Source organism: Taeniopygia guttata, chromosome 15 (assembly GCF_048771995.1).
Source record: "Taeniopygia guttata chromosome 15, bTaeGut7.mat, whole genome shotgun sequence".
Taxonomy (NCBI): Eukaryota; Metazoa; Chordata; class Aves; order Passeriformes; family Estrildidae; genus Taeniopygia; species Taeniopygia guttata.
In genome coordinates, this window is record NC_133040.1 from 3,716,857 (window position 1) to 3,730,726 (window position 13,870).

At 49.0% G+C, this 13,870-nt stretch overlaps 1 protein-coding gene across 2 annotated transcripts in view; it reads right to left on the minus strand.

Moving 5' to 3' along the window:
• Nucleotides 1-834: 834 nt before the first annotated feature.
• BICDL1 (BICD family like cargo adaptor 1) overlaps nucleotides 835-13,870 on the minus strand; it is a 48,621-nt gene continuing 35,585 nt past the window's right edge. The window contains exons 8-11 of one of the 2 annotated variants that reach the window (XR_012058369.1): nucleotides 10,926-11,056; nucleotides 8,289-8,409; nucleotides 7,400-7,508; nucleotides 4,887-5,024 (exon numbers count right to left, since the gene is read on the minus strand). Coding sequence is in view for 1 of the 2 variants with exons in the window: in XM_030285378.4 (XP_030141238.4) it covers nucleotides 4,824-5,024; nucleotides 8,289-8,409; nucleotides 10,926-11,056 (453 nt within the window). In the remaining variant the exon portion in view is untranslated. Of the gene's footprint in view, nucleotides 5,025-7,399; nucleotides 7,509-8,288; nucleotides 8,410-10,925; nucleotides 11,057-13,870 lie in introns of both variants that reach the window. The other variant, XM_030285378.4, reaches the window with a different exon arrangement.

Here is a 13,870-nt window from a genome sequence, read left to right on the forward strand (position 1 = left end):
TTTTTGAGGCTCTGTTTCCTCTGCTGCCCAGCACCTGGAGGTGGAGGGTGGCAAGCCAGGGGTCAGCTCTGCTGCTGTGTGTGAAGGGTTATTTCCTGAGAGGGGATATTAAAAAAAAACTTAATTAATGCTTTCAAATGTTTAGTTGCTGTTTTAGTTTGAATGGAAGAGGAAGGTGGAACGAGTAACTTATTTCTGTGTGAAGTGAGATGCCTGTTATTGTGCTGTAATCTTTTGTCTTTCTGCTCAACAAAAAGTACTGAGTGAACTTTGGAAGCTCCTCCTCCCGAGGTGACTAAAAAGCATCTGGAGTCTCTCCTCACTTTGCCAGGAAATTACTGTGTTTAATTAACCTGTGCAAGAACTGCAGCCATGGCCGTGCCCTCAGCATCCCCTTGCCCTGCCCAGGCTGCTCTGGGAAGGTGCTTTTGCTGCTGGTGCCCTTCTGGGAGGAGTAGCTGGAGGGGACTCCTGGGGGCACATGGATGGTCTGAGCTGCAGCTGCTGCCAGCTGTGGATGTGTCACTGTCTGTGTTTGGTGTCTGAACTCCTTCCAGTCTGAGTCTGCCTCCATACCAGGGCCAGGAAAGGACATAAATGGCTGGAAGGTGGGATGATTTACCCACCTTTAGGTGTTCCTGTGCGTCAAGAGATGCAGGTGTTTCAAATGTTTTGCCCTGGCCCCTTCTCTGCTAAGCACACACAGGGGCTTTACCTGGCTGAATTCCTGAGGATGATGCAGCAGCAATGATGCTGCTGGATGTTAAATGACAGTTCAAAAAATGAGCTTGTTCTGCAGCTGGGCACAGTAAAGTGGTGAGAGCTGAGACAGTGTCATATAAATGATCTGTTTTATTCTGAAGAGAACTATTTACAAAAGAAGTAGAGCATTGTTTTTACTAAAAATATGCCTTTATAGATTTTTATAATATGTATCTTATAAAAACCATACATTTATTTACATGACTGCTACATACAAAAATTACAGCACTGTGGTATATGTACATATCTATAGGTACATTCTTTCTGCTTGTCCCTGCTGTGTGCTTTTTCCCTCTCAATCCAAGGGAATCATTGCTGCAGCACCCAGACAGTTCCTTTCTTGGCTTTTTGGTTCAAACAATCTTGCTTTTTATAGCCGAGTGGGGAGTAGAGAGTTTGCCTGATGGAGAGGCATATCTGGAATCTACCATTCTAAGTAGGACAAGTGCATGTGGCCCTGGCTGCAGCCTCACTTCCTGCTCTCTCTGCAGAATGACTCTGTTGTCAGTAACTTTTTGATTTACTGTTCATGGCAAGTTGCTGATCTAAGTTTGTATCAAGATAAAGTGCTAGTGACTTGCCTTTCATTTACATTTGTTCCTTGTTTACAGTTGCTTCCCTTGCAGAGTTTAGGAAGGGGAGACTGATCCCTTTTCCCTCAGGTTGGCATAACAAACATTTGCCCAAACAGTCACCTGTTTGTTACCTGTAGGAAAGTCCTTTGTAGCCTTAATCTCAGCAGGCATCTCTTCTCTGTGCAATATTTGAACAGTGACTGAGCAGCACTACTGATTTATTTACTGTTATCTCAACAGCAAGGCTGAGGGTTGTGTTTACAGCTGCTGATCCCACTCATTAAATCTCCTCTGGGATCCTGAGTACCTGCTGGATTAATGTACCTCTTCCATATAATCTCCTGGACCTGATGTTTCCTTTATACCGTGGGTGTGTCCTGGAAGAGTCAAGTGCTGCAAGTGAAGTGTCTTCTAACCAGCACTGCAAGGCTGATTCTGGGCTCCTGGCCGTGACAGCATGAAGGTGAGTGTGTAAATGACAGCACAGGGTGAAGTAGTTGGGACCTTGTTAAAAAACAACGTGACAAATGGGTGTGAAGGACTGCACAGGTGAGGTTTTTCAAGACAGAAGACAAAACCTAGCTGCTGTGTTAAGGCAGTTTCTGTTCCTGTGGAGTAGCAGCTCAGCACAAGGAGGTCTCCTTTGGTGTGTTGTCCAGTTCATTACACCCAGTTCTCTTGTATCTCTGGGTTTAGTAGTGCAACTAAGTCTTTAGGGTGAAGGGGCTTGTTGAAGAAACCAACTTGTTTGAAGTACCCAACTGGCACCTTAGAACATGCCTTCCTCTTGCAATCTCTTCCATCACTCTTGTTAAACAAAATTGCAATGGGATTAAGGATTCCATTAAATGAAGAGATGTGCTGTGCCTACCTCTGCAATCGACTGAGTCACTTTCCTCAGCTAAAGTAGCAGAAGGCACCTTCATCTCATTACTGCATTTTCATGGGATAACTTAAGGCCCTTGCCTTAGGATTGCATCCATCCATCCATCCATCCTCACTGGGGTAGAGTCCCACACGACTGCTGGGCATGTAGCTTGAAGAGAGTTGGTGGGGTCTGGGCAGTGACAACTGACAGCAGAAGAAAGGGCCCTGAAGACCGAGATGGTCATGTGGCTCTCCTGTGATAGAGCATCGTTCTCAGTGGTCACAGGTGTCACTGTCACAGGTGTCACTGTGTCGTGGGTGTCACTGGCATCCATGCTGCCACACCTCATTTTGCAGGAATCAAAGGTTGGGGTAATGCATGTGGGTGTGACTGAGTCCTGGCAGCAGGAGGTGCTGAGTATGTGCCTCATGTCCCTGCCCTGTGCAGAGTCACAGTAGAAGCAGGACTGAGAGCATGTGGCACTGCACTGCAGCCCTTCCCCTGGCTTGCAGATACTGGCTACAAGTGGCTACAAGCAGATACTCAACAGCTGAGCAATGCCTAGAAAGGAGAGGCCGAAGTTCAGTTTCCTTCCCTGCCTGTGAGGCTCCGGATGTCTTTCCCCAAAAGTATCAATCTGTATTGGTGGGGCTTTGCCCAAGTATTTCGTGAAGCAAGCTCTGCAATCCAGGGTTCGTTGCTTTTATGTGGATGGGTTTTACCACTCAGCTCTTCACTATCATTGCTAATCTCAGAGCACGCTGCTCCTTGCAACCCAAAGCTGCCTTAGTGCAAGATGGTTTCATGTAACAAGGAAATACAGGAATGCTCAAATCTTCATAGGCAGAAAGGATATTTGTACTGAGGTATTATGGATGTTCTATCCCACAGGGAAATTGAATAACACTAAAACCCAAGCCACCAGCCTCCTACCTGCTGCCTCGAAGGTGTTTGGTACCTATTCTAGCAGAAAGTTGTTCCTGTGAGTTGTGAGCAGAGATGGCAGCTCCCTGTGGGATGGTGTGTTAGCACCGAAGTTGCTGAGCAGGGCAGAGCTGAAGGTGCACCAGCTCTGTCTGCTGGGGGACAGTGGAGGTGGTGGCCTTTTGAAAGAAGCAGGAAACAAACTGGGCCCTACCCATGGGTATCATGAGCTGGCAGAATGTGCGACAATTGCATGACAGCAGCAGGACATCTCTGAACTGAGCCTGGTGCTCCTCACTGGCTTATGATGGTAGACTGATAAAAGAGCTGTAAAGTGCCCATCCAGTGCAGAGGAGAGGTCCTTCCTTGAGTATTGCATGATTTCCAGCACTGCTGTGTGCTGAATACACCAAAAAGCCACGAAGCCACGTTCCTTCTTGTTGATCAAGTCGTGCAAAGCAGGCTCTGTCATCTTTGATCAAAAGCACCTTTGGCTACCTGCTCATCAAAGGGCTGAGTAGCAACTGACCCACAGGCAGAGACAAATAATCCTTTCTGTCAGGCCATAGCCAGTGTTACTGCATAGGGCAGAGTAACCTGCAGGCTCTCCAGAGCTTTGTAGACACCTTGATAGCCTTTGGCTTCAGTGAAGGCAGATGCCAGTGTGCTTTCTGAGGATCAAATCTGCCAACCCAGTGTCAAAGACGGACTGACATCATGGGGAGTAGGCTTTCAGTGAATTACTAGTCAGGCTTTTGGGAGGCTAGCCAGTTAAAATGACAGTTTTCCTACTCTGGGTGATGTGTATGGCTTTGGGGAAAGGTGTGTAACTTGCTGAAGCTCCCAAACTACTTTTGGCCATTGGAGGAAGAGCAGGTGCCCCAGGACTGAACATGTACAACTTTTATCCAGTCTGTAATTTGTTGCAGATGGTCAGTCTCCTGGGGAGAAATCTGTAGCTACAGCCTGCAACTCTTACCTCTGTAACAGGAGGGAGCTGGAAGGACAGTGACACCATCTATCTGTCCCCTGCCCTGAGCTGCAAGGAGCCTGGATCCCAGCGAGGGTGAACAACCACGCAGAGCTCCAGGGGAGATGGTGCCCAGGCAGCAGCTGCAGTGAGGGCTCAACTTCCACCGTGGAGAAAGCTACATTTGTCAAAACATGGTAATGCTGGGGCCAGGGTGACTCCAGTCTCAGTGGGATGGATGAAGGATGTCACAGCTGCCAGGGTGATACAAATGGCTCCCTTCTGTCCTCTTGCATTCAGCTCTCTTCTTCCCCCTGTGCTCCCTGTGACAGAAGTTCTCAATCCCCTGCACCGCTCTGTCTTGGGGCTGCTTATTTCCTTCTCCAGCATGAGAATGCTTTTAAGACAATCCGAGAATTCTTCACAGCAGAAATTGGACTGTGACAAAGCGCCTAAAATATACCCTGAAGTTTATCACTTCACTTATAGAATAAGAAAAGTTTCTTTCTACTAGAATCACATTGTCAATTTGCAAATCTCCAATTCATGTAAACATTTGGTTCAGACCAGGTGCGGTGTAAATAGTGCAGAGTCTTAAGGGTTAACTCCTTTGCCCCCTTCTATTTTACTCAGTGAATCAGACTTGGGTCCATCAGCAAGCTGGGCAGCTGCCCCACTCCCCATCTTGAAGCAGGAATTGTTGGAGAGTTTTCTCTTTTTCCAATTAATTTTTCTTGAAAAAGGAGAAGAGACGGTTTCCTTCGGCCCCGCTGGGCTCGTCCCCCTGCTGCTCCGGCCTGGGCGCGGGGGAGGGCCTGGCACTCCGCCTGGCGCCGGAGCCACTGGAGAAGGAATAAGCAAGCTGGCTCCATTCCTTCGGGTGTTTGTCCATCAGCTGCTGGTCAATGACCCTGTGCATGTCATCCTGCAGCAGAGGGAGAGGACAGGGCTGTTAGTGGCAGCTGATGCTCAATGGGAGCTGGCGCGGGGCGGCTGAAATGGGTATGAAAGGTGCAGAGATGAGATGGAGCAGGGATGACGGGGACAGGTCTGTGTCCCCACCCCACAGCAGGCTCAGCTGCTGTGAGGCTTTGCAGGGAGTGAGGAAGATCAGTCACACAATTCTGAGGGATGAATTGCTCAGGTGGTCTCGCACAGGCACTCTGTGCCACCCCTAAACTGTGTTTCTCTGCTGTCTGCAGCTTGCAGATGTCCCCTTTGGGGGAGAAATAAATAAGAACAAATGCAGCTGAAAGCAAAGGTCAAAAGAAGGAAGGAGGTCTGTGCTGAGCAGGTCTGTGTGCACAGCAAGGGGACAGGCAGGGGTGGCAGAGCTGCTGCATGGCCACTGTCACTGGGGCTTCTTTGGAGAAGGTGCCAAGGGGCTGGGGGAAGTGTGGGCCCACCAGAACCCTTCTGGGCTTTGCACCAGACTCACCAAACAGAACTGAGCTCATCCCTTAGACCCCCTCCTTCCCCTAGGCTCTGACTGACAGCTCAACATAAACTGTGGCTTTTCAGGTGTACCAGGAATGCTCTGATTTCGTCTATGTTTGCACCACAGTTAAACTGCTTTATACAAAATAATTACCCAGTTCTGTTGTCACTAATGGTGTGCTAACATGTTCCTTGAAAACCTGGCTATAAATTTTACAGATTTTAAACTTTCAGATCCATTGCTTCTCCTATAATTGCATATTTAAGATACAGCTTAGTGATAATGTATGAAAACTAGCCCCACAGGAGGAATTAACTACTCTCCAGCAGTTTGGTCCCTGACTAGGGCTGGTGAGAACAGCAATACTCTGGATGGGCTGGAGTGGTGGAAGTGCTGTTCATTCAGCACCTGGTGAGGGGCAGCCCCAGGACTGCAGGGAAGGTGCTGCCATTGCCCAGCAGGTGCCCCAGCTGCTCTGGATTGGAATCAAATCAACCAGCTGGGACTGGAAACTTAATAATGGCTAATCTCTTGTTGCAGCATTTTCTTCAGGGAAAAGGATTGATAGCCATGACCTGGACCCGAATTTAGTGTGGGAGCCTCCCCTGTGGGAGCAAGAGGGTGCAGAGCTACACAGACTGGGGAAGCTTTGGGTCTTTTTAGAGAGGGCTGGAGAGAGGAAAGGCAGAAGGAGAGTTGAAGAGGTTGAGGTGAACATCAGTATGAAATATCAGTGAGACAGGTTTCCAGAGCTGAAGCTGCCATGTGAAAATGTACAGCACCTCTTCTGTTAAATGAAGTAGGTACTCAGGCTCCTGCATGGCAGATCTGTGTCCTTGATTGGCCATACAACAAGTGATGAGAATGATTTATATGTATATTTTTACATATATATATATATATATACACACAAAAATATCATATATATATAAAAATACAGTATGCACTATTGAGAGTGCACTGCATTGGGTCCCTGTCTGTCAAATATGTGAGTCAGACATCAAAGCACTTGGATGGGGAGGATTTTTGCTTGAGTCCTATTTTACAGCCTGTATGATTATGTCCTTAGAGAACACTGTCATCTTGTTGACAGTCCTTGGTGAAATGCAGACTAGAAGTGTGCAAGAGCAAAATGTTACCAGATTAAAGCCTCCAATTATGCCCAGCTAAAGCAGAGACTTTTATCCTATTTGATCAGAAACTTTCCTGCAAACTCCTTCGCAAAATAGTCCCCAAAATACATAAATGACCCCACTTGTTTTGTGCCTCTGTGGCTGAGCTGCTGTTGAGGGGACATGAGGTGGCTGGAAACTATTTTGCTGCTGTGTAGTAACACCATAGGTCAGTATGTGGAGACAACTTACTGCCATGAAGTGGGCCTGAGCCTTAGCTCAGAGAGCTGATGGGAGCAGGTCTGGGGTTGCTGTGTTACTGCAACAGGACCTGTTCTTATCCCCTAAACTGGGTTTATTCTAGCACTAAGTAGGCCTAACTTTATAGCACCCATCCAGACTGAACTTGGATCCAGACAGCTCCTATGCAGAGCACTGAGTGTCATTTACTGGACAATGAGGCTGAGAAGTAAAATCCCAGCCTTTCAAGAAGCTTTCCAGATACTAAATATGGGGCTAGAGAGGGTTAATAATATGTGCAACCTGGCTTTCCCCGTGGTGCCCTGGTAAAGCCTCATCATGGGGTGCAGGATGCTGCCCCTGGCTGGTGCTGGGATGGGGGTGTGGCAGAATACTGGTGGGTGATGGAGACCCTCACTGGCCCCTCTTGCCTGATGATGGTGAGGGCAGAGAAGGATGTGGGTGATGGTGGCAGCAGATGGACGGGGATGGTGGGTGTGGGGAGCTCACCTCAAAGGCAGGAGGGGTGTACGACTAAAGCTGTTGGTACAGGAACTGAGAAAGGCCACTAGATCAGAAACCAAAGGAGCCAGATAGTAAAAAGCCCTGAGGAAGCAAACTGTAAGCAGGAAAAAGAAAAGAAAGAAGAAAAGAAAAGGGAAAAAAAAAAAAAAAAAGAGAGAGAAAAACGAAAACACAGTGGAGTTGAAACAGGAGCAAGGTTGTACGGGAAAGGTTTCTACTGGTCAGGCTGGTTGTTAGTAGAGCTGGGGTCTAGCACGGTCTGCAGCAAATCACTATAAATGGCACAGACCTTTTCCTTGAATCTGCTTTATTTTCTGTTGAAGTAGCCCTCCCTTGGTGCTGGTTTTGGGAGGAGGCAGCTTTGTCTGCTCACAAGGGTTTTCCCCACTGACCCCAAGCAGAGCATTTCCAGGGCAACTGTGGAACTGCTGTGACTTTGTTTTTTTCACCTTGGTGAAGAACTGGAATTTTACCTTCTCCTTCTTGATGGATCTTCAGAGTTGATGCAATCAGCACAACCTCATTCTCCCACCTTTCTGCTCCATCATGGAAATGCACAGACATGCTGTGCCCGTGTACCCAGGTGTGCCTGCCTAGGGACACCCCTGGCACAGACCCCTCCCCGCCCCGGGGCAGAGACAGTGCACATTTCCCATTCTGCCAGGAGGCACCGTCTGCTTCTCCATTTTAAAGGAGTCTTTAGAGCTGTAGAATTAACTGCTCACAGCCAGAAGGGTCGGAGCAGGGAGGGCAGCTCCCCCCCACACCCAATCCAGGGACGCTGGGGCGGAGAACAGGACACACCCACAGGGAGGGGGGATGTCCCCGCAGGTGGCCCTGGGCTCGTGTGTCCCGCAGCCCCTGCCCTGCTCACCTGCCAGGCCTCCAGCTGCTGCGAGAGGTTCACCTTCTGCTGGATGGCATCCAGGAGTTGGCTGTTGAGGGACATCATGTCAATCTTGCATTTGGTCAGCTCCACCTCCACCGCGTTCTTCCTGCAGGGACAGAAATCTGGGCATGGCACCTCTTTCTTTCTATCTAAACAAGTCCACAATTTATGTCTTTCACTGGCAAGTCCCCACATCCGAGGGTGCTCATCTCTGTTGTGCTCTGAACAATCTGTTAATCTGAAGAGTGGGACAGAACTTTTGACATCTTTACCTTAAAACCAGCAGATTTCTGATATGCACACTGTGAAGAATGCTGAAAGAAAATCAGATACACTGCTGTGTAAGATAATAGTGTGCCTGGATAATGTGCAAGATCTGGCAATAATACAGAGATCTAGAACAAGCTAGAATCTAGATTCAAATATTTTATCTTTTTCTTCTGTTTACATGCATAGAAAACAAACAATATGTGCTAAAATCAAATGACTTGTGTCTGATTGCTTGATCAATAAATTGCAATATAAAACAAACATGAAAACACCTCTTAAAGAGTACAATTCTGCTTTCACTGGGGACTTGACTGAAGGAAGGATTGAAGGAAGAAATGAAAGAAGAAAGCTTGTCACAGCATATACTTTTTAAGAATGACAAACTGTCAAAATTGTTTGAATTAAATATTAGGCTTTAAGGAAAGCTCCAAATTTCAGTGGAGTTGTCCAAGCCCTTGGGAACACCTCTGCTGCATTTTTTCCCAGACATCTGGTGGCCATTGAGCGTGTCATGCCATGGACAAGGTTACCCAAAGAGCCCCAGATGCTCAGTGGCTGAGGTGTTCCAGCTGCTCCTTGATCATGGAAAGGAATTGTCTTTTAGGATGGAGCAATTTCCTAAGCTGCCCAAGCTGGGAAATGCTGATCACCATGCTGGGAGCACACAGGTGAGCACAAAGCTTAAGTTTTCAATTAACTGCTGTGTGATAGGACAGTGTAACATGACTTCCTGGGAACCATCTTTCCTTGCAAACATTTTAGAGAGAAATAATTGCACCTTATTAACTGTAGCTCATTCCTTGTCTTGTAATAGCTCCCTTGTTCTCCCCTGCAGAAGAGCAATTTGGGAATTTGTGTTTATATTCCAGGTACTAGAATATAAACACAAATATTCCAGGTACTGGTTGCTTAACACTTCCTCTGAAAGGATCCTATTTTCCTACTGCTTCCCATGTTGCCAAACTCAAGCTTCAAGCAAAAATTTTCCACACCAGATGTCTGCCTCGGGCAGTGATTTTATTTCTGTTCAGAGTTTGGGATTTTTGGGGGGATGGGTTGAACAAAAGCAACTTAACCCTTGGGGTGTGAGGTGGGAAGAAAATCACGAGCCTTCCCAGGCAGCAACCAGCCCACTCAGTCTGGGAGGGATGTTTTCACTTCAGTGACAGGATGCTCTCACTTGTTGCCACTCTCTGCTCCTTAATCCCCCTCGCCCGTGCCCCATTCCCACGGCTCCTGCACTGCAGGACAGCCAGCCCCAAATATTGGTGCTTTTTCCAGCAGGGTCACAGCAAACCGGAGCAGCTGTGCCCTTCCACTCTGGGCTGATTGAGCACCTGAAGCAGCCTTTTGTGGTGCTGGGGATGCTTCCAGGGGATTGATGGCAGCGGCAGTGTTGCCATAGCCACGGCAGAGCCAGCAACCCACGGAACGGCAGAACTACGCCCGGCACACAGCTGGGATGCTCCTGCTCCTTGCCAACAGATGGAGGTGTTACAGAGCACAGCGATGGCCATTTGGTAGCCAGCTAGCCCAGCAAGGACAGCACGGGCCATGGAGCCACTTATAAAAAGGGATGGTGCGGGCTGATTTAGCTCCTGCACCCTCAGAGCTGCAACTCTCTCCTGCTCCTCCTCTTGTCCAGGGCTTTTCCCCTAAGAAGCTGGATTGGTGTGTCCTGGCCCACCTGCTTGTAGAAGGGATTATCAGGTGAATCCTTTCTAGCAGAGCACAGAGGCGTAAAGGTGTCTGTCCCTCTCCTCAGCGCATTTTGGCAAGCCCAAGGACAGAGCTGGGGAAGGGAGATTTGGGGCATGGGGGAGCAGAACTGCACAGATCTGTAAGAAGGATGGGCAAAATAAAGAGCCAAACCAGTGGGAGAATCTCAAAAGGAGAACCAGAGAATTACAGGACTGGAGAGGCAAAAAAGACCTTGGAACAGGAAAGGAGAGGGAGTGACCAGAGGAATGTCTTAGGGAAGAAGCCCAGGCAGGCTCTAACGGGGATGGTCAGGAAAGCAGGGCTGTGTGTCTGGAATAGCAAAGGAAGAAGAATGTGACAAATAGGGCAGACCTAGTGTTTCCATTTGGCGCTCTGAAGTGCTCTCCTCCGTGCTGTGACTCACACCAGCACTAGGGATGGCACAAACGTGGTTCACAGAATGCTCCTAAATGCCCCCAGTCCAGCCATAGGGCAGCTCTGCCTTTAGTATTTCCTGCCCTGCTCCCAAGCTCCTGGCAGCATTTCCCAAGGCCAGCAAAGCTATCACTTTGCCCCAGCTGCTGTGGAGAGTAAGAGAAAGCCCCTCCAGAGGCATCTCCTGCCACGGCTCCGGCTGCGGGTGGCACTCACTTGGCGATGGCCTCGTCGCGGTCCCTGATGGCCTGCAGGAGCCGTTCGCTCGCCTCCTTGTCCTCGGCAGCGCCGCGCAGCCGGTCCCGCTCCTCCTTCAGCGTCGTCATCTCCACACTCAGCAGCGTCACCTGCGGGCACAGGGAGGCTGTGAAAGCCAGGGCTGCTCAGGAAAATGCACCACAAGTGTCGGGGGGGAAAGCCACACGGGCCAACCCGCAGGTTGAGAGGTCCCCTGGTCATAGAAAAAGCTGTGTCTGCTGAGTGGGGCTGTTAGTGCTGGTGCCACCCTCCATGAAATGTGCTGAGCTGCTCTGGGATGCTGACCTGGGCAAGATGTGTCACCAGGATGGCTTCAGCAACATGTAAAAACACCCACCTGTGACTTTGCTGACACTATGGCATCAGTGCTCAAATGCTGTCCCTCTCCAAGCAGTTTGTCTTGCAGTTTGCACACATCTTCTGAGTCTGCCTGTTATAATTCTGATCTTGCCAGGGTTAAATTATTGCTAACATAAATTTACTAGCAAATACTATTTTTTTGAAGGGACCATTACGTCTTCTGAATTAATATGAAGCTGTAGACAAAGGATGTGAAAATTCTCTTTCATGTCATGGAAGGTGTTACTGGCACATCTTAAAATTTTAATTAGACTTTAAAATATGTCTGGAGTCTTTAATAGTCTGAGAAATGATCTATCGCTTTGGTCCTGTGCAGAGTGAGTTAATAGGGTGTGAAATCATGCAGGATTGCATTAGCACAGCTTCATAATTCTTCATACACATTTAATTTCTTTGTCTAGGGCACACACATGCTCTGTTACACTACTCCACCACCTGGAAACCCTTCCAGCGTTTGACCCACCTCCTGCCTCTAAATGCAGCTCAGTAGTGCTTGAATCTTCAAAGAAATCTTTAAATAGAGGGCAGACAGTCAAAAAGGGCTCATCACACCCAGGGCGTGGGAGGATCTGCCGATAGTGAGATGGGCTGGGCCGGGGGGAGGAGGGTGTGAATGCACCCTCTCTGTGCAGAGACTCCCCACGGGACTGGGGGGCTGTGCTGGGGCTGCCAGGGAACCAGGGAGCAGTGCCAGGGAACTGGGGAGCTGTGCCCTCCCTCAGCCCTACACGGGGAGCACCTCAGAGCAATGGTGTGACAGAGACCAGTGGTGATGGGGTGATGTAAAAGGTGCTGAGCACTTCTACAGAAATTCCAGGGGATGGAGGATCCAGAAGCCCAAAGCATGGTGTTTGGGGATAGGTTTGGGATTTTAATTGGTTGTGTCTGTGCTTCAGGTAAGAATGGGAGGAAACAAACATGCAGAAGGTGTGAAATAACTTCTCAGAGTAGACAGAGAAGGGGATGTTTCCTGTCTCCACCTGCTCACCGTGCTCTTGAGCAGGAGCAATGAATGTGTGTGATGCCACAAGATCCTAAAAGCCATTTAGAAGCAGCTCCCTTTGATTGTGTCAATACCAGTGCCAGAACAGAGGGATGAGGAGGCAGCAGAGCACTACTTCCCCCAGGTGGACCAGATTTCCACATGCATCAATTTTCTGTAGCACTGAACAGAAGATGTTGCCTCTTAAATAGGTGGTGAGAGTAATTACCAACCTGCAGCAAGTGTGAGGCTGGATAACAGGCAAAAGCTGTGGGAGACATGTACTTGCTGTGGGAGGCTGGAGTTCCTCTCTGAGAGTAATGGCTGCTGCATTTGTAGCTATGGCCCATCTTTCTCCACATCACACAGAGGTGTGAGAAGAAAACAGAACTGCAGTCCTCTCTCTGCTTACTAAATATTCATAGCTTTGGTAGCTGGGGACCCCTAAAAGCAGACCCAGGGTTCCAGACTTGCAATACAGAGCTGGTCTTCTGGTCCCTCCTGGCCAGAGAGTTTGGGGCGATCAGACAAGCCTAAGATGTGTGAATAAGTCTCTAAAGGTCTCTGTCAGCACTGCCGGTTGCAGAGGTCAAGCCCTTGTCTCCTCCATCTCAGGTGTGTTTCAGGGCAAGGGAAGTTTGTGTGTGGTGCACAGGACTGCAGCAGCACAGCCTGGGCTTATGTCTCACTAGGGACAGAAGGCTGGACCTTCAAAAGTGTCTCTTGTGGTGGCCACACTGCTGAGAGGAGCACTCCTAGGGGAAGGATGGGCTCCAGGGCTGCTCCCCTCTCCTCCCCAGCCCTGATCAGCTGCTGTGGAAGCAGGACATTTCCCACCCTTGCACACGTGCAGCCACCACTGCCAGGGTATTTGCTGTCAGACCCCAGGTTGTGCTGACTTTCTGAACAGGGGTGTGTTTTCCTATTTATTCTCCAAAGGGTGATACAGCACTGCTGGGAAGACCAGCCAAGGACATTAATCCCATTCCCTGCTCCAGTGCAGTCGCTGCTCCTTCTGCTGCAGCCTCTAGATCCCCTCCAGTATCTGGAGTCTTGTCCCACAGAGACAAGGACTGCCAAGCACCTCTTTGGATGGCTGTGTCCATTTCCTGCCCTTGGCATTGGGCCTCAGACACAGATGATGCTGGGTGGGGGTGCAATGGGATTCTGTGCTTTGGGTGTGGAGCTGGTGTTGGGCTGGACCATTCCTTGCTGTTGAGGTTGCCTCAGCTGCTCCCTGAGGTGCTGCCTGGTGACAGCCTGGCCACAATTAGGATTCTCTGGGGGTGCTTTTCTGAGGGTTTTGTGATGCTGCTGTGGAAGAGATCAAGCCCTGCTCCATGAACAGTAGAGCAGCACCTTTATATCCATGGAATAATGGTGCACATAGCCCTCACAAGGGCTCAGTGCAGCAATTCAGGTCAGCCTGGGTACCTCTGGGTTTCCAGTACCTCATATTAAGAAGCCTCGTACTTCTGCTGAGAAGAATTTAAGTAACAGAGACTGGCTAAAAAGCGGACTGAGAGAAAGGCCTATAGGAAGTTTGGCTGCTTGAGATGAT